General features: G+C 39.8%; 1 protein-coding gene across 1 annotated transcript in view; it reads right to left on the bottom strand.

Annotated features, from left to right (window-relative positions):
• Window positions 1–19,636, bottom strand: part of VASH1 (vasohibin 1) — a 510,054-nt gene that overhangs the window by 281,425 nt on the left and 208,993 nt on the right. Inside the window, exon 2 of the mRNA XM_044073896.1 lies at window positions 1,857–1,945. Within this exon, the coding sequence (XP_043929831.1) occupies window positions 1,857–1,945 (89 nt within the window). The remainder of the gene's footprint in view (window positions 1–1,856; window positions 1,946–19,636) is intronic.

Here is a 19,636-nt window from a genome sequence, read left to right as displayed (position 1 = left end):
CTCACTCATATCTGACCATCACTGCTCAGCTCATAGCAAAAGGTATTTCTTCCAGATCAAAAAAAGTCCACACCTCATTGTACTCTACACCAATTAGACCCATCATTGAGTTCAACACCACTTTTGGATGTACTTTACTAAGCATATCAATCAATTGGAAAGACCACAAAGGGTTGTAGCTAAAAACATCATGGGCTTAAAAGACATGTGCTACCAAGACAGACTGAAGGCTTTAGATCTATACTTATCATACAGACTCCTTAGGGTTAAGCTATGCCTTGCTTATAGGGCTATAAGAAATCCAGTAGTCCAATAACTGTTATAACTCCATAATTCAGTCATTAGGGAGAGAGATCTAAATCTACACTGACAAATAAATAAGACAAGGTAGAAAGAAATATTTGTCAGGCAGTGCCTACACCTTCTCTGGAACAGTCTTCCTCTCCAAGTTAAGCAATGTGACACACTGTCTTGCCTTTAAAAATAACTGGACTGCCGACTGGCCTAGCCTTCCTTGAAAAGGGAGGCAAGGTCAAAGATTGGGTACTAGTAAGGTGGAAATGGCCTTATAACTCCTATGATCCTATGCAGTGGAAGGAACTGGATTCATTCTGCATAGACCAAAATCCTGACTAGTCATTGTTCATAACTGTGATCTGTAGCCATAGCCGGCCCTAGGCATAGGCCAACTAGGCGGCTGCATAGGGCGTCGATCTAGTAGGGGCACTTTTCAAGTACTTATTTAGTATAGGTAGACCAGGATGGGGGCACTGGGAGGTGTGGTGGGTGGAGCCATGGATCCCATTTGCCTAGGGCACCAGTTGACCTAAGGCCGCTCCTGTATGTAGCTCTCCAGTGTAAAGCATATTTGGGTATGGCAGATACCATATGACCTTTATGTCAGTCATCGTTCCCACATAAATTGGGTGCAGCAGTGCTCATTGTGAGATTGTAACCCATGTCCTTCACATATAATTTGGTGACAGCAGTTAAGATTATATTCTTATTCATCACAGAATCCTTCAGCCCAGAGTTTTGTTGGAGGAAAAAGCATCTTTTGCCAAATTGGCAAGTGCTTATGAACCAAGTCAAAACTGTAATTTCAACTGCCTATCTTTTACTAGATGTGAATGACATACATATAAGGGCAATGCAAAAATATTATGACCCTCTCACAGACAACAGAGGTGCTCAGTATGTTTTGTACTGAGGGGTGTGATATCATATTTGCATTTTCTGAAGGATTTATCCAGTTTAGCAATAATGGATCGTGGAAAAGGCAGATAGCCAAACAAGAGCAGCTTATTGGAAGCAGTAATACTAAGCTAGTAGTGAAAGTGAATTATAAAAGAAGCTCTGATTTATATGTTGTTATTGCTGTTGTTGTAAACACATCAAAGCTTATCACTTTTACCACATCAAAATCTTATATTTTCCCATAAAATAAGCACTTGTAGAGATTGTATCTATATTTTAAACAAAGGATTTACTAGGTAATGAATAAAATATCAGCTGTATTACATTATTTTATGAATTATATTCTGCAAATAATTTTTCATGGCCTTCCTAGGGCATTTCTAGAAATTAATTCTCCATTATTCATTCTTTGTCAACTAGATAATCAAGAACCACAAGCAATCACATTCTCCAATATTATGTTTAACATTATACATGTTGATTTCTTCCCTCATAATTTTCCCATGGACAAATCTGAAAGTAATATGTAATATGAAATGAAATCAGTACAGTTGCACTGGAAATAAATTTTTAAAATAAATATTTAAAATAACAAGCTCCACCACAGCGCCCCAGTACTACCATAAGGTAAGCCCTTTAGCATAAGCAGAAAAGGATACTGCAGCTCCCTGATATATCGCTGTATGGCTTCAAGACGCTCAGGGACCAGGGTGGATGGCTGGAATGTAGGCACACACGGTATAGGGACCTAAATTGTAGGTGAGAAAAGAGAGGGAAAGGCTATTAATCATTAACATGTTTCAATACACTGCTAAATACAGATCACATTCTCTCACTTACATTAACTATTTGCATGTACACATTGGCAATATCTAAGTGAAAACTGTATATATTTAAAATCTCAGATAGAACTTCTTTCCTCATATATTGCTGGACATTAATAGAAATATATACCTTATTCTAAAACTGATAAATGAAAACAAATTACACAAAAGTCTATAGAGTATTTTGTTTTACACAAGCTGTATCAGACGTATTGGCTCACCTAGTTTATCTGTTCTTTCTAATGCCTGCCCACCAGTCTACTGTAGTATCACAAACTTTTCTCGATTTCTGTTTGCATGCCGTTTTCTAGAAAATAACATTGTTTTTATCACTATCATTCATTGTGAACACAGCTGTTGTTTTTCCTCTTGTGAGTCAGTAGATGATCTGCACACTGTACTAACCTGAGTTTTCAATAGCCATACTTTCATAAGTGTAATATTGGTTTCCTTACTTCCTGAACATCATTTATTTTTAAAAAGAAAATATAATATACTTTGCCTGGGCAACACATCATCCATGTTGTAAATATATACACTGAGCTACAGACCTACTGAAAGTCTTCTGTTAAATGTTAGTTATAATAAAAGATGGTCTCACATGAATGTACATGTACAATGTACATGTCCATTAAGTGAATGTGTAACACTTCATGGTGCATTTCCACGGTGAGCTATCTCCCCAGCCTGAGGGTTTCCAGGGGGTGTGACCTATGCTAATTAGCCATGTGATCTACCCCAGATATGTCTGTTGTAAGGCATTTACACAGATAAATATTTATCTAATATGTAAGTTACCGCAGCTGTCCATGTTAATGTTCATGGCCATAAGCTCTTGTTCGTCTCATTATGTTACAAGTAAGTGATGGGGAGTTTAGCAGACAGGTAGTGTGCGTGTGTGTGTGTGTGTGTGTGTGTGTGTGTGTGTGTGTGTGTGTGTCTCTGCTTGGGAGGTCACTGTAGGGGAATTAGTTAGGGGATAGGGTGTGTGTGTGTGTGTGTGTGTGTGTGTGTGTGTGTGTGTGTGTGTGTGTGTGTGTGTGTCTCTGCTTGGGAGGTCACTGTAGGGGAATTAGTTAGGGGATAGGGTGTGTGTGTGTGTGTGTGTGTCTCTGCTTGGGAGGTCACTGTAGGGGAATTAGCTAGGCGATAGGGTGTGTGTGTGTGTGTGTGTGTGTGTGTGTGTGTGTGTGTGTGTGTGTGTGTGTGTGTGTAGTGTATGCATGAATGTGTGAATATGGGTTTAGGAGAGTTTCATACTTCCACACTCACCGAGACTAACTAGTAAATCATGCAGTTTGGGAGGAGGGACATTAGACACTAAGGATATTCTTTATATCATTACCTGAAAGCAAATACAATGATAATATAACAATGTTTTGCAGCACCTAAATGTCAGGTGGGGGGAACACTAGACACCAGGATATCCTTTAGATTGTGCCATAAAGGCACTTATAAAGACTCAATCCTTGTACTGTAAGCATATGCAAACAGCTCTTTTACAGAGTTTTAGCCCACTTCACTACTGCTAAACAAAAGGAATCTGGGAATTCTTTTAGATATTACTAGAAGTCTGGGGGAAAAAGTTAAGGTAAAAGTGGGTGGGGGGAGTTTCAAACCCTGAACCCTAAGCAGAGGCCCAACTCCAGAACAGAGTGTAAGTCCTCTGCACCATCACAAGACATCAGGGAAACTCTTACAATATTACCTTAAGTGTCAAAAAAAAAGTTAAAGTAAAACCTTGCACCTTAGCACTTCACCCTCTACACAAACAGAGAGGGCACATGGTAGAGTATTTTTTACAGGTATGAAACTGTAATATTATTCTGGTATTATTCACTGACTGCAGTAGTCCATACTTTACAAGGGAGAAAGCACACATAAGAGGCAAAATCATGCGTTTTCTGTAAAATCAGGAACAGTTTTAAGCAATTACTTGGACACAGTTAAATGTTAGCATAGTACCAGGTTTAGCAGCATGATGCACTTTACAAAACTTGTTCTTCTTTCGGCTTTTCCCGGTTAGGGGTTGCCACAGTGGAACTCCGGTCCACTAATGATTGGCAGTAGATTTTTATGGTGCTGAGGTGCCAGCTTGATGCCCAATCTTCAATGAAGGCAAGCCCATTCACGCATGTCTTTGAACGCCACTCAACCACGGGGGGGACATGCAGACACCACACAGAAGGCACTCCAGCCGAGAATCGAACGAGAGAACCTCTTGCTGTGAGGCAACAATGCTACTGCTGCACCACCACGGCTTCTATGCACTTTACAAAACTAAAAAGAATAAAACTATTGCCAGGCATTACTAATTATCTCTAAGGTTCCATGATTTATGGGGGGTGGGTACAAAAATAACAGGATACATCAGAGATGTTCTGTTAACTCAGGGACAGGTAAGGGGGGTATGTTGGTGTGTGTGCATACATATGTGTGTGTGTAAATAAATGAAGGGGGAAGTGCCTGTGTCAATGTGATGCATGGGCCACCAGTGTTAACTACCACAGAAAAGTGCTGATTTGCACTAGCTGTAGAGAAGGGATATTCAGAGAGATGTAAATTAGCCGATAATGTGGTCTTTCCTCATTGTGGCCGGCATGTCTTTGAACTGCCTTTTCTTACGTTGCATAAACAGTCCCTTTTGACCACAGCTGTAAATGCTGGTGGTTAAGTTCTTTCTGAATCTCTATGACAGTTTCATACTTTACTGTATGGTGCATTTCCGGAAGCTGTTAGAGAAATAATTACAGTTATACAGTCATCTATTTATGTAGGAATTCAAATAAATAGCCATTTAATACAACTATTTCAATTAAATACAGGTGTAAAAGAGGGATGTGTTTTATCTACATCATTATTTGTCTTTGCCTTCAATTCTGGACTTTTGGGTTTTAAAACATTTCTACAAGATATAGAAATTAGTAACATTAAACATGCATCAGTTATATATGCTGACAATTTGAGTTTGTCAAAGAGTAACTACACAAATGAAGTGCAATTAATTACTAATTCTTAACCAAGTGCCAAATGTCATTGATTTAAAAATAACTCTTCACTGAGTCACCATGGTTTTCCCTTCTCTATGTAAAATGCATTTGAAATGGAGCAGTTTATACCAGTTTGTAACCATTTTAAATTTGGGGGCATTAATTAATGTAAATTGAAATCTCAAAAAATCAGATGTGTATGTATATTATCAACAAATCATAAAATACAGGTTAAGTAATTATCTTTTGAAAAATGCTTCCATAATTGGGTGGGAGGTTGGTCTAATGGTTAAGGTGCTTAACTTAGAAACACAAGATACAGGGTTTGATTCTCACATGGGGGGCTTGGGGCTGGGTAATTTAAATGACAGAGGACAGTTAGCTAATCTATACTATCTATCTCAATAAATATAATAATATGTTTATTATTCCCATATTATTTTCTTCCTTTATAAACCTTGATAGTTCCCGACTCTATCTTAGGTTAATTCATACACAATTTGTTAAAATTTAGTGGTGAGTAAATTCTCCCTACATTCTCTAGATTTTACTTACTACCCAAAACAATTTTATGGATATACACTTCCAAATCCATCTTATTACACTGTACTACAAGCTTTTATAATTTGATTATTGGTCAGTATAATAACACGCTCATATATAACATGACAGGACATATACTAATTAAATCTACTTTACCTCTTGAATACAGTTTATATAAAAAATGCAAGATTTTAATTTATTATTATAATCCTCTGTTGAAAGGATAAGCAGTTTCATATGCTATGCTATAAAAACAAGGGTAATGATTTTTTTGTACTTTAACTGGATATGTGTGTAAATATTCCTTCTAATAAAAAACATAATGTGCTATTAGCTAATAAGAATATATGGTACTAGTTTTCACATGATTTTAGTAAATACTTTACTTCATGTGGCCTGTGTTCATAGAGCTCTGTGGAGTAATTTATAGTCATGCAAATTCATGGATAATTTGATGTTGCCCCTATGGAAAGGTGCCTGATTGTGAATCAATCGATACCAGAGCAGCACAGCTCAGCATATCAGTGCAGGGCAAGCTGAAAGCTGTACATATTTTCTATGAATACTGATAAGTAATACATTTTATTCTGCTGTTTCTACTAGTGGATTCAAAAATATCCCAATACACCTTGACAGGTGTTGCATATGATCCACAGAACATTACATCATAAAGAATTAACTTTGATTATCTGGTAAATAAAAATGCAAAAACATTCCAAAGACTTCATTTACAGCTATATGAGTGGTCAGTCTTCAAATATCTGGCAAGTCAAAATAGGAAGACATTCCAAAGACTTAATATACAGCTTGTGAGTGGTTATTGAACTGTAATTTTATTATTTATTTGTCTGTTTAGGTAGAAGGCCTACAATCCTTTTTCACCCAAGACCTTGTTACATAAAAGTCACTAAAGCAGAAATAACAATAGATTAACTATAACTAGAAAAAAATATCGCTAATAAGAAGTACAGCTCTACATTTCTTAGACTGCAATACTAGGTAAGTGTACTGTATGAGTAGTGAAATTATTATGTGGAATTAACATGCTGTCAATATGCCATAACATAGTTTATGACATATGATACTCCCACATAAGACTACTTTTAATTACACATCAAAGAAAAAGCTAATTTAGTTTGCTGATGCTGAAAATGTCTACAAATTCAGCAATGGTGATCTAAGATGGTATAACAACAATACAAACAAGATCATATAAAAAATGCAATTATGATAATTAACATTTGTATAATTTACAATTATTATATTTCAATAAGAAAGATTCAGTGATATGGTTTAACAAGTAACTTTACAAAGATAAACATTATAGGTGAGTCATAGCAGAGGAGATGAAAGGAAAACAAAACGTTTGGAAATGTTAGGAGTAAAAAGGGGTATGTAATAGATAAAGCAGAAAAGTATAACTGAGAAAATAAATTAAAATCGAAGGTGAGTTATACTATGTATTTCAGAAATAGAATATTAGAGTGTTTAAGGACAGAAAGAAAAATAAACCATAGCTTCATGAATAAGAAAATAAAAGGAAGTTACATGGCTGTAAAGTTCTATAGAGAACAATGTAAAGGAAATTTAAAGAGATATATTATAGATGTCTAATAATGTTGTTTCAGAGTTTAGCTTGGTGGAAAGGTACAAGAGCAGATCCTAGAGTTATGTAGATTATCTCTGGCCAAATTTCCATTCGTCAGTATGACTACCAACTCCGGCCTCCTAGAAAAGAAGCCATTAGCCTAATGGACCTAACCTGGTCAACAAAGAAGAAATGAATTAATAAATGTTGTTGTGTCTTTCGGCTTTTTCCGGTTAGGGGTCACCACAGAGGAACTCCGGTCCGCTAATGATTGGCAGTAGATTTTTACGTGCCGAGTTGCCAGCCCTGACGCACAACCTTCAACGAAGGTACGCCCATTCACGCATGTCTCCACACAGAAGACGCTCTAGCTGAGAATCGAACAGGACAACGTCTTACTGTGAGGTGACAATGCTATCCCAGCAAATATTTTGTCCTATTATCAGTCTATACTGGGAAGACAGATGATACTGCAACAAACTTCAAGTTGTGATGGAAAAAGATTTCTACAAATCTTTGTAGTTTGTCCATTTCACTTGTCCACACGGAAGTTCAGGATGGGCAGCATTCATAAAGCCAGAACGAAAAAAAAATTGTGACTGTGTAAGATACAGTTGAAAATGAGGTAGTATAAATAACAGGAATTATGTGGGAATACATGTTGCTACAAAGCAGACATCAGATACTAATGCTTGTACAGACGTATAAAGCCCTGACTATGGCCCAGGTCATCCATGTATGATTAGCTGCTCAGGCACTTGACAGTGCAGGCTGGGAGGATGGGTGTGTCAGTTTGGGAAAAAGTGGGTGCACACACGTGGATGCATCTCTCGGATGATTCTTGGGGAAATGAAGGATGTGGGGGAGGGCATGTCCTTAAAAGGCAAGGCTGTGGCAGAGTCACTATGAAAGGGTGGGGCAGTATTCCAGCAAGCCCACTACATATCTTTCCCTGGGATGGGCACACATAAGTGGCAGGAATGGAGGAACAGACAGTACTCCTTGGCAGCAGTGTGATGCTGCCCAAGGGTACCTTGATCTCCTCACCAGCCCCAAACAAGGTTTGGAAATAGTCCAGGGTAAGGTAGTCAGGCTTGGCAGACCCAACAACTGAGAAGAGACATCTGGAAGTAGCTGATGGCCAGTTGTAAGGAGCCAAAAATATACCACAGAAAGAAAGGTATCAGGCACTAAATATAAAGCCATAGTTTGGGTTGTAAAGAAAGCATCATAAACTGTATGTGAGAAGTGAAAACTGTTATGTTCCTCAGACAGATCGCGAAAGATTGCTGTATTGTAAAGCAGATGCAAAACTGCTCAGGTAAAATTGCTAAACTGTAAGGCACAGGTAACAGCCTGTAGCTATGACTAAAATAATCAGTACAGTCATTCCACAACCCCATGTCCAGAAGTAAGTGAGCACAGTCATTGTAGAGCTGTGTCCCAAATGGTAATTATAGAAGCATATGCAGCATATTAGCAGAAGCAACACAGGCAGGCTGAAGGTGATGGCTTTCTTATACAGTACTGGTAAAACAAATTTGACCTTTATTAAAGCTATTAATGAACATTTACCAAAATTAAGGCAGGCTCATAAATCTGCCATCTGAGCATGTTAGAAAGCACATTTTCAGCACAGTTATATTAGAATTCCATTAGAGGAAGTGTGCAACTGTCATTTGCAGTTCTGTCACAAAGCTTGCCTAGAGTCGTGCTAAGCAAAACAGCAGCATACTGTCCTGTCTGGCAATCAAATCTGCACTGTGGGTTCACTCTGTCACCACAGTATCCTGCTGCTATGGCAACTGTGTGCTAAAACAAATACATGCTGTAGCCTAAGTCTTTCTGGAACTGCTTCTAAGCTTTTGGTCACAAACAGATATGGAGCTTGTAGAATATAGAGAGAGCAATTGCATGCACTGCAAAAAGTCTTACTTGCTGAATTATCTCAAACTGATCTTCATATTATAAAATTAATTTCCTGTGCACAAATACAAACAGAGACTCCTTTCCATTGACATGAAACTGGGGGGATGATTGGATGAATATACTACACAATTTTTTAAAGGGAGTGCCAAGTTCCTAAGAAACGGTAGAGAATGGATGAGTAACAGTAAATAGACTATAAGTGTTCCATCCTGATGAATTGCTTAGTAGCAACCTATGAACTTACAGGCAGAGTATTTCCTCTCCCACAACACATATGTGCATCATACAGCTACCATCAAGGTCAACGGGATAAATGAAGATATTATCAGAGATGCAAATCAAGTTTGCAGAAATGCAATTAGGACTTTGAAAATGAAGTACTCAGTGCCGACCCCACCCTTCCTCCCACACGTACACATAAACACACACACACACACACACACACACACACACACACACACACACACACACACACACACACACACACACACACACACGCACACACACACACACACACACACACACACACACACACACACACACACACACACACACACACATGCATACACCCACACATACATGTATAGACACACGGATCTAGGACACTTGCTCGAAAAAGCAAGTGTCCGAATCCATATCTACTGATCACAGTTTAACGAAAGCGCTTTAATTGAAAAAGCGCTTTCGTTAAACTGTGAAAAAAAATACAAAACCACTAATTAAATGTTTTTGCAGGGGGGCTGCACCCCCCACACCCCCCTACTTAAATATTCTCACTCCAAGGTCGCACTACAGTGGAGTAAAGGAATATTCCCTTACTCGCACCACAGTGTGACTGGCACACCACTCACACATACCCGAAATTGCTGCTTTGATGAACAGCAATTTCGGGTATGTGTGTGCGCGAATTTGACTTTCGGTGAAAGTTAAATTTGCGCATGTGTCCGGGTTCCAGACACACACACGCACACACGCACACACACACACACACACACACACACACACACACATGCATACACACATGCATACACACATGCTTTCACACATGTACACACATACACACACCCCATCCCCCCCACACATGCATACACTTACACTCAAAGATACACACACACACACAGATCCCATTACCCCTCCCACAAATACACACACACACACACACACACACCACACACACACACACACACACACACACACACACACACACCACACACACACACACATTTCCCAGGTGGTGACAGACAGCATATAGCACAGCTGTTTGTGATGGGGTTGGGTCATTCAATTACATACACACAGAGGTATTTATATACATCATGAAGGCCCACTGTACACCAGCACCCTCAGATGATTAGAGTGCTATGGCTTAACTTCTTCTTCTTCTTCTTTCGGCTTTTTCCCGGTTAGGGGTCGCCACAGCGGATCGCCTGTCCGCTCATGATTGGCAATGGAGTTTTACAGTGTTGAGTTGCCAGCCCGGCACCCAACCTTCCAGAGAAGGCACACACAAGCACACACTCACACCTAGGCCCAATTTAGAGTGTCCAATCCAGCTACAGCATGTCTTTGGGAGGAAACTAGAGCACCCGGAGGAAACCTTCGCGATCACAGGGAGGACATGCTGACTCCACACAGAAGGTACCCCAGCCGAGAATCGAACCGGAGAACCTCTTGCTGTGAGGCAGCAACGCTAACTGCTGCACCACCACGGCCACCCTAGTGCTATGGCTTAACTACAAAACCCATATCATTAACACTAGAAAGAGGGTTCCTACTCCCAGTATGTTTAACTGTCATCTTGAGGAAATGAATGGGTACACAGAGGGACTGGGCAGGGTTTATGAATAAGGGAGTGCCCCCCTAAAAAAGGATACTAGTATCAGCAAATTGTGTATAAGTAAACCAAATGAGGCACATTTGTTTCACTTCTGCCTTTTAATTCATTTCTTTTGTTGCTTTTTCCAATACTTTAATCCAAGTAGATCTCTGTATTTTATACAAGCAACAAGAAATAACTTGGAGCTTTTCTACTTTTTTCCAGTGTTTCATAATGCCTCCTTTGATCTGCGTTCCTTATGATTCTCCAAACCTCATAGTTTTGTAAGATACAATAATTAAGAACCTAGTTGAATTTTTCCAGATAGTTTTCAAAAGCTGTCTTTCCTTTATTTTTACAGAACCATTTGTAGCAGAACAGATTACCTGCGGTGGTGGTGCTGCGGTAGCGTTGTCGCCTCACAGTTAGACGTTGCCCGTTCGATTCTCAGTTAGAGAGTCTTCTGTGTGGCAACATGCGTGAATGGGCGTTCCTTCGTTGAAGGTTGTGCATTAGGCCCGGCAAGCCAGTACTTAAAAATCTACTGCCAATCATTAGCAGACCGGAGTTCCGCTGTGGCGACCCCTAGCCGGGAGGGGCCGAAAGACACAAACACAAACATTTGTAGCAGAACAGATTCAGAATTTGCTAAGTACAGTTATACATGAAACATCCTTACTATGCCTTTTTCTCCACTGAGCTGCTAAATATTTTTTAAGCAGTATGTTATAATACACTGTCGGGGAAGAAAGCAGGAGGTTTCAACTTAAAGTGAAAAAAGACAGGTGCATGAAGAAAAAGCTATTAAGAGCTGTCTGCTGGCTCTTTGTTAGTTCAATTAATTATTCAAATAAATCATTTAAATACCTTAATGTCTTAGCTATCTAGTAAAACCCCAAAAGCCTTTTGTGTTGAGCAGTTTTTTATAACAGTACAATGTAGAAATCCTTATCTGCTTCTGAAAAAGAGTAATTATTGTTTCATCTAATATACTGGCAGCATTAATTTCATCCAGTTAACATATGTGCTTCTTGCTGTATTCAATCACTTTGTGAGGATCAGTTTAAAAAGGTTGATCACTAAAGTGCAAGTGAGCTCTTGGCAGGCAATTAATCTTAGGCACTGCAAAATGGGTGACAATGAAAGTACATAACCTAATTTGAAATCACTTATCCTGATTCCAGAAATTGTATTTTATCTCATTTTGTTGACCAAGTAAATCATAGTAAGACAATGGTCCATTTTGTGGGGTGGCCCATTGTTGTGATATACCCAATGGAATGGGTAGGGGACATATGACCAGGAGGCCAGGGAAATTTCTGTGGTCTTCCAGAAGGGGGGCTCCTACAGTTTTTGCAGTACATTTGCAATTAATTGCTGAGATGTTGGAGGAAGCAGATGGATCTTCAAGGCTGTAGTCTAAAATTGCCTATTTCAAAATGGGGAAGACTTCCAAGGCTGTGGTCTAAGATTGCCTGTCTGGAAATGGGGAGATCCAGACTTCAGAATTTTTTTGTGGAGGCAGGTAATGCAGTGCAGATGATGAGGATGAAGGATGATCAGAAGCTGGACCAGATGGAGTGGGTGGACAGGTAGAGAAAGGAGTTACAAGGAGGAGCTTTAAGGAGACTAAAGTAAAGGAGTGAGGCAATGGAAAAGGACAGCATACTTTGTGGTTTTCTAACTACTATCAATCATATTCACATAACATGTGGTCATATCCCTGATCTAAATCAATATGCTGTAGAGGTACCATCTCACAAAGTGAAGGGGAGTTATATCAGATCCAAGCAACTTTAAACCCAGCAATCTATTATTTAATATAAAATTATGGACATTCTTCTCAACCTGTTAGCACAAGAAGTCTGGAAGAAAGCTTAAATAATGGGGGGGGGACCAAAATAGGGACATATTTTAAATCTTGCTCTTATAAAAAAATGGTATAATAATAAAATAATTTGTTTCAGCATGCATTTTCTGAAGGATATGAAATCTTAAACTCAAATTTATGTCATAAGATAACACCTCTGACCAATGCAAACTAGACTGATAGTATTTTGGCTATGAAAAGAATGGATGAATATTAAGGAAACTTCTAACTGAATACAAATACTTGTTCATTGTAATTTGTTCATAGGTTCATAGGTTCATAGGTAGGTAATAGGCTATCTGCCTGAAGGCATTTATAAGCATAGCCAGAATGTGTTGGCTTTCGCCGCCCCCTTAGATTACTTTCCTGTGCTTCTGTCCAGCAGAGCCACTGAAGTGAATCCCCGGGATAAACTTTCTGTTTCACATCCACTCGTCAAGGTTTTTCTTGAAGAGTGTTAGCGAGGAGCTCTGCCTAATGTAGATTGGAATCTTGTTCCAAAGCATGTGAAGTCTCTGGGACATGAATCTATCCCTCCTGCACATCCTATTTATTGTTGTGGTGAGGTTTAGATCCCTAGAGCGTGTGGCTTGAGGGGATAAGGTCTTCTTTAGGTGGAGCATGTCCATCAGTTCTGGGTTGAACATGTCCTTGTATGTCAGGCAGAGATCACCTCTGAGTAGGCGGTATGCAACTGAGTACAGCTGGAGTTTCTTCAGTCGAGCTGCATAGGGCATCTGCTTGGGGTCAGTGATCCTCTTGGTGAGGTACTTCTGTGGTCTTTCCAGCTGTTGCAGGTGTCTTGTAAGATACATCCCAAATGGGGCATTGTATTCTATGATGGGCCTGATGAGCGATGAGTAGAGGGGTACAATGACCTCTTTTGATCTGGATGCGAACCCTTTTGTGGTAAGGTGTGCCATGTAGAAGGATTTTCTAGCCACTTTGGTAATGTGATTATCATAGGAGAGTTTACTATCTACTTGGGTCCCCAGGCCCCTTATTACGTCTTCCGTACTTAAGGGGACTACCACCTATGTGGTAGTTTGTGGGTACTTTGTTTTTTCCAAAGGGGATGACTATGCACTTTTTGGCATTTAGCTTGAGGCCATGATTTTGACATTGGCTTGTGATTTAACTCTTTTTCATATGTTTTGAATCTCAACAAAGTGAAGCATATTTCATTACAGACCATATTAGATTTGAGGACTTCTCCCAAGGTATGGTGACTCTGAAGGTCTGCAACCTCAAGCAATAACCAGTAATGAGCTACTACTATTAGACCCTCAGTAGGCCCAACAACAGCCAGGCATTGGGATGTGGGAACACTGAAGTCCCCTCTCTTCAATGCCTCAACTGATATGACAAAAAGACCTGGTGAAAATCTGAAACCAGATGGCAGGCTAAAAAAACAAACAAAAAAAAAACAAAGAAAAGCACAGATTTGCTAACATGGATGTGCCAAATGATGCTTGGTATGTCAAACTAGATCATTCAGGATTCCTTCCATCTGGAACACAATAAACTTCATCTGCTTGTTGAAGTCACTGAGGTGCAAAATAGGGCAGACAGTCCTCCCCCACCCCCATTTTCTTTGCAATGAGGAGCATCCAGGATCAGAACCCTTTTCCACTTGCCAGTGGTTGAACAGGTTCCATGATCCCTTGAGGAGCACAGTCTAGAACTGCTCCAGGAACTCCACAGAGACCAACTGATCTTTTAAGGGTGCTTCTGATGGGGAAAATCCAGCAGCTGTAAGATGTAATACCATTTATCACCATAACCAGAACTCATCTGCCCATCCTTTGTGATGGTTCTCCAAGCTAGGGTAAACCCTGAGCACCAGCTTCTTATACATCATTGCCAAACATTCAGTGAAGCCTGCCTCCTGAGAGACTTAGAAAGGAAGGCCAGTATATCAAGACTGCCTAACATCTGGTCACTCTGCTCTGTTGTAAAAGAGCCTCATCCTATTAGGCAGATGGATAGTCAAGAAGAAGAAACCGGAAACCGCAGGGAGCAAAGAAACCATTCATAGTACTCAAACTTTGCTTCTTCTTCTTTGATGGCCTTCAATAATGTCCAGAGAAGCCTGCACAAAAAGGACATTGTTTTCAAAATGGGTGTCTAGAATAGTCTGTATCAGCTCCCCGAAGGATCAAATCCTGACCCATGCTATCTAAAGTAGACATATACAGGATGCTGCTACACTAGCCATAATATCAGCACAGACAAAACTGCAGTGGGCTATTTGGTAGTCCACAGAGGAACTCAGTGTAATAGTTTTCTTCAGAGATTCCTTGAACCCACAATCATGGAACTTTGTCAGTTTCTCCAGGACATAATTAACTAGACAGGACTGGAACTGGGACAGGTAGGAGACAAACATTTCAGCTTCTTGGGACAGATGAGACAAACAATTTAGGTCTGGAATTCTGAGTGTCAGATGAAAAGACATTTTTGCCCATGCTGTCCTCAGCCTAACACTCTTTGCCCAGCAGCAAGGTTACAAGGTACTTTGGGCTTAGAGACCTAAGTCAGACTTAAGAGATCTAGTCAGAGTGTGGTTTAAGGTGCTAAAAAGAATGGCAGTCTACTCTTCTGGTTAGTTTGAGGAAAGAGGTGTTCCTAGGCCACAAATCTAACATTCTTAAAGAAAGGTTCATGAGGGGGTGAAGACCAAGGGTGCCTCATCCTTCTTCCCAAAATATTAATTTATTTCCCACTGTGGAAAAGATAGAGGAAGTGCAGACCAGTTTGTAAAGGACCACATAAGCCTCAGTATCACTCCAAAGGAGGGGGGTCATCTGAGGGTGAGCTAAGACAGGAGATGATTATTATCCATGTCATGCACTGCAATCTCTTCTGATCCCCCACCAAAGAGGATTCAGACAGGGAGGGAGATATTCCTCTTGGGTTAGCAGCCACTGGGGCAATCTGCATTCCCCCACCCTCACACAGACACATGAGACACAGGATGAGAGGTAGTAACAAGCAGAATAACAGGTAATGAACTCTCAACATAGGCACTCCCTTTTGAGAGGCTTGTTCAGGGTCTAGCACTGGGCTGGCATCACCTTGTATTACCTAAGGATGTACAGCTGTATCTGCTCATTCGTGTCCCAGCAGATGTCAAATGGCATATGCATGTCTAATACCAATGGGCCTATGTAGGGTTGATAATAAATGTCCACCAGATGTCAAACCAGCTCTCAGCAACAAGGAAGGAACACAGGAGAAGGTGAGAGGACAAGGGTCAAACTTCAATCTCGGGACACTTGGAGATGGACCGAAAGTCCTATTGAGAATGAAGAAACTGAATGGCCACTTGATCTAACACTGGAAGTGCAATGCTTCAGCTGCAGGATGCATTCCTTAGAATGGAAGCCTGGAAAATACTTGTCTTACCTCTTCTCAACTCATCATCTGATAACAGGCATGAAGTCATTCCCTAACATACAATGGATGCTTAAGGGGTGCAAGTCACCAAAAAGGCAAACATTGGTGAAGAAACCTTTGAAAGATGCCTGGTCTACTCTTGGCTTTAACATATTCTATATTCTCCTGCAGTTACTTGGGATCACACAAGGGACCCACCAGCACTGCCCAGAAGTGGCTACCTTTCAGTACTGCCATTCTGCTTGTGCTCAGATAGGCCTTTACCTTCTCATACTTCCTGCTTGTGGTAGCTGAGTTATGGCTGTTTGGTGTAACTTAATTTAAACCCTCCAGACTGAGTGTGGACATGGCTTTGAACAACTGATAGTGAGAGAGGAATGTCCATTTGTAACAAGGGGCTGCTGCTCCCCTAAAGCCATCACCATGCTTACAAATTCAGCTTTAATCAACATACTTTTTATAGTCTTGTATTACTGTGGTGGTGGTTGGGGTGTGTGCAGGGAGGCAGTAACCCTTCAGTGAATGCAAGGCTGTTCATTACTTTGCACAAAAGCAACAGCAGGCGTGACTGACAAGAGGCTGAGAGCAGGATTTGCTGCAGCACACCCTGTGAGATGTTTAAAGTAAGTTTTGCCAGCTCTTCTGTACATTAAACTACTTCAAAAAGAGGTACAAACAACCTAGTATGGGTAAAATGATCTGAAAACTACAGAGACATGTACAGTTTTGTTTTGTTTGTTGTTAAGAAATTAATTTGGATACCTTCTTATGAAGGTAAAAAAGCACTGAGTACTAAAAATTGTGCTGTCAGTAAGCAGGAACTAGGGACTATGGGACAGGGCATATTTGGTACTACTGTTGTGTGATGCCATGGTGTACATTAGCAGCAGGTGTGCATAAGTGTGACCAGTGTGTGGAAGTGGCAAGTGAAAGGACTGTGTTGATCAGAGTGCTGTAACGAAACAGATCTCTGTTAATACCAAATGTACAGGGTCCCTTTATGTAAGATTGATACTACTAGGGGTTGCCACCCACCCATTTTTTTTGGAATATCCTGAAATCAGAACTGTGCATCATACATCCTCTTCCGAAACTACTACTGATCTCTTTCTTGGTGTGGCAACTATCTCCAAACCATGCAAACCTATTAACTAGCTCTAAAAGACCCATGAAACTGGTGCGAGTCCACAGTGTGTAAGCATCAAAAAGTAATAAAACCCTTTGAGGCTCTCCATTACAATAAAATTAAATGCATTTTATGGTGCTCTGACTATATAACAGAGATTGGGAAAGTATGTAATCTACTTCAGTTATTAACTAAAGTGCTATGATTATCAAAATTATTTCCTAAACATATACCCACCAGTATGCTGATGTAATCAAGCAAAGTAGTCATTGGCTTATATCCATGGGTTTTGACACTGTAAAGGATATGCTGACTTTTGGAAAAATAGTTCTGTTATACTGCTCTGTCTTATCCTACAAAAAAGAATCCTAACAGAAGTGCTTTTCAGAAATTAGGCAGACAATCTTCCTTGCTACTACTAAACAGTCCGGCAGCATGCACATGTCATCATATTATGCAGGTTCTTAATTCCTGAGTTTTGAAATTTTTTGAGGTAACCAGTTCTTGGACGAATTAAGATAAGGCCTGGGTCATAGATGCAGTTTCAAATCTGGTTTTAATCACCATTTGTTCCATAGCTGTTCTTATCTTCCTGTCTGTGCCCTGCAAGGTCTCTCACGGTGGCTGCCGTCTAGTTATTACAACAGTGGTTGACAAACCTGCAGTCACAGTGCTCCAAGTTCTGTTTCGTTTTCTACCTCACTATTTGTAGGCCAATGACCTACATTAATGGAAATGTGCATTAGGAGTAGATGAACAATGCAGCTGAGAAACCATTTTAAGATTTTTTTTTAATTAAAATGTTCAGTGTTACAGAGCTGCAAATAGATATATGTCAACAAATACATATAGCAACATCCTATGATTTTTAATTCCATGTATGAAGTCCATTATTTAGGTGTTTGTATTTTGTTTCAATATTTGCCTATAGGCTACCTCCTAGTTGAGACTTATGAACATAAGTTGAGACTTATGTTCATACATATTCATATATATACATATATGTTTATATATATATATATATATATATATATATATATATATATATATATATATATATATATATATATATATGTTTATATATATATATATATATATGTGTGCGTGTGTGTGTGTGTTCTGCCTCAGTGGTCACACCAGAGCTTTAGATAGGGAATAGAGAGTCAAGACCTGTGCCCATGTGTGTGTGTGTGTGTGTGTGTGTGTGTGTGTGTGTGTGTGTGTGTGTGTGTGTGTGTGTGTGTGTGTGTGTGTGCCAGCTGCAACCCGAGAGTGTCTGAATGGGTAAATGAGTCTGTGAGTGTGATCAATTGTAGGCGTCTTGTTTGTTGATGCATGAGAGGGGGACAGATACCATACTTCTAAACTTCCTTGGACTAATGAACAAATCCTGTAAAACTGTTGATGGGGATAACACTCAGTTCAATAGAAAGTTAACAGAACAACAGGTTTTGCTGTATGGAGCCTTTTCTGAACAGTAAGAAGTATGGGGGAGGGAATACTAGACACTGGGGACACTCTTTGCATATAACTCTAAGTCCCATAAAACCTTAAGAGAACAAAATATTTTGCATCACAAAACATATTCTGAACAATAAGAAGTAGGAAACTGCAATGTTTGGCATTATCGACTGACTGTAATAGCCTATAATTAACAAGGGACAAGGTGGTTACATGGACGTTATGTATAATCAATGAAGTTGAGATGGATAGGGGTACCCATGTCTGTGTGTGTGTGCGTGTGTGCGTGTGTGTGTGTGTGTGGGCATGTGCTTGTTTGTGCATGTATCTGAGTATGTGTGTGCATGCACGCTGAAGTGTATGAACGCCGTGCACGCATGTGTGTTTGTGTGTATAGAACGTGTATATGTGCTACATTGGCACCGGTTCCTTACTCCCAACCATTGAGTTATCTAACTGTACTACAAGAACTTGTTGCCATATATGCTGATCATGAAGGAATGAATTACTGCAGCCAACACCTGCAACTGCCCAATCGCATTCATTCAATGCAACAGCAGCAGGCATTTTTCTGTAGCGTGTAGAACCAAATAAAGGGACTGCAAGTTAATAAAACATACATTTCTACTACTGGTGTAGCTCTCTTCAAACTGCTGTCACCCCTTTCATTTTGTACCATACACTAAAATGCACAGTGTATACCAGTCAAGAGATATTGAACAAGAAAAATAATAATTACAGTACAGATACTAAAGAGAAACAAACTGAATTATATTATCCAAAATCTGCATTTCATTTACTAGGACCACTGACCTTAATGATGCATTTGTGTACCAAGAATACTGCATTTCACTTCATGGTAAGAGCAGATCTTCTGATTTCATTATGCTTTG

This window comes from Protopterus annectens, chromosome 6.part0 (genome assembly GCF_019279795.1).
Source record: "Protopterus annectens isolate FY-2018-M chromosome 6.part0, PAN1.0, whole genome shotgun sequence".
Taxonomy (NCBI): domain Eukaryota; kingdom Metazoa; phylum Chordata; order Ceratodontiformes; family Protopteridae; genus Protopterus; species Protopterus annectens.
The sequence above is the reverse complement of the archived record's forward strand: the minus strand, read 5'-3'. Positions and strand labels throughout refer to the sequence as shown.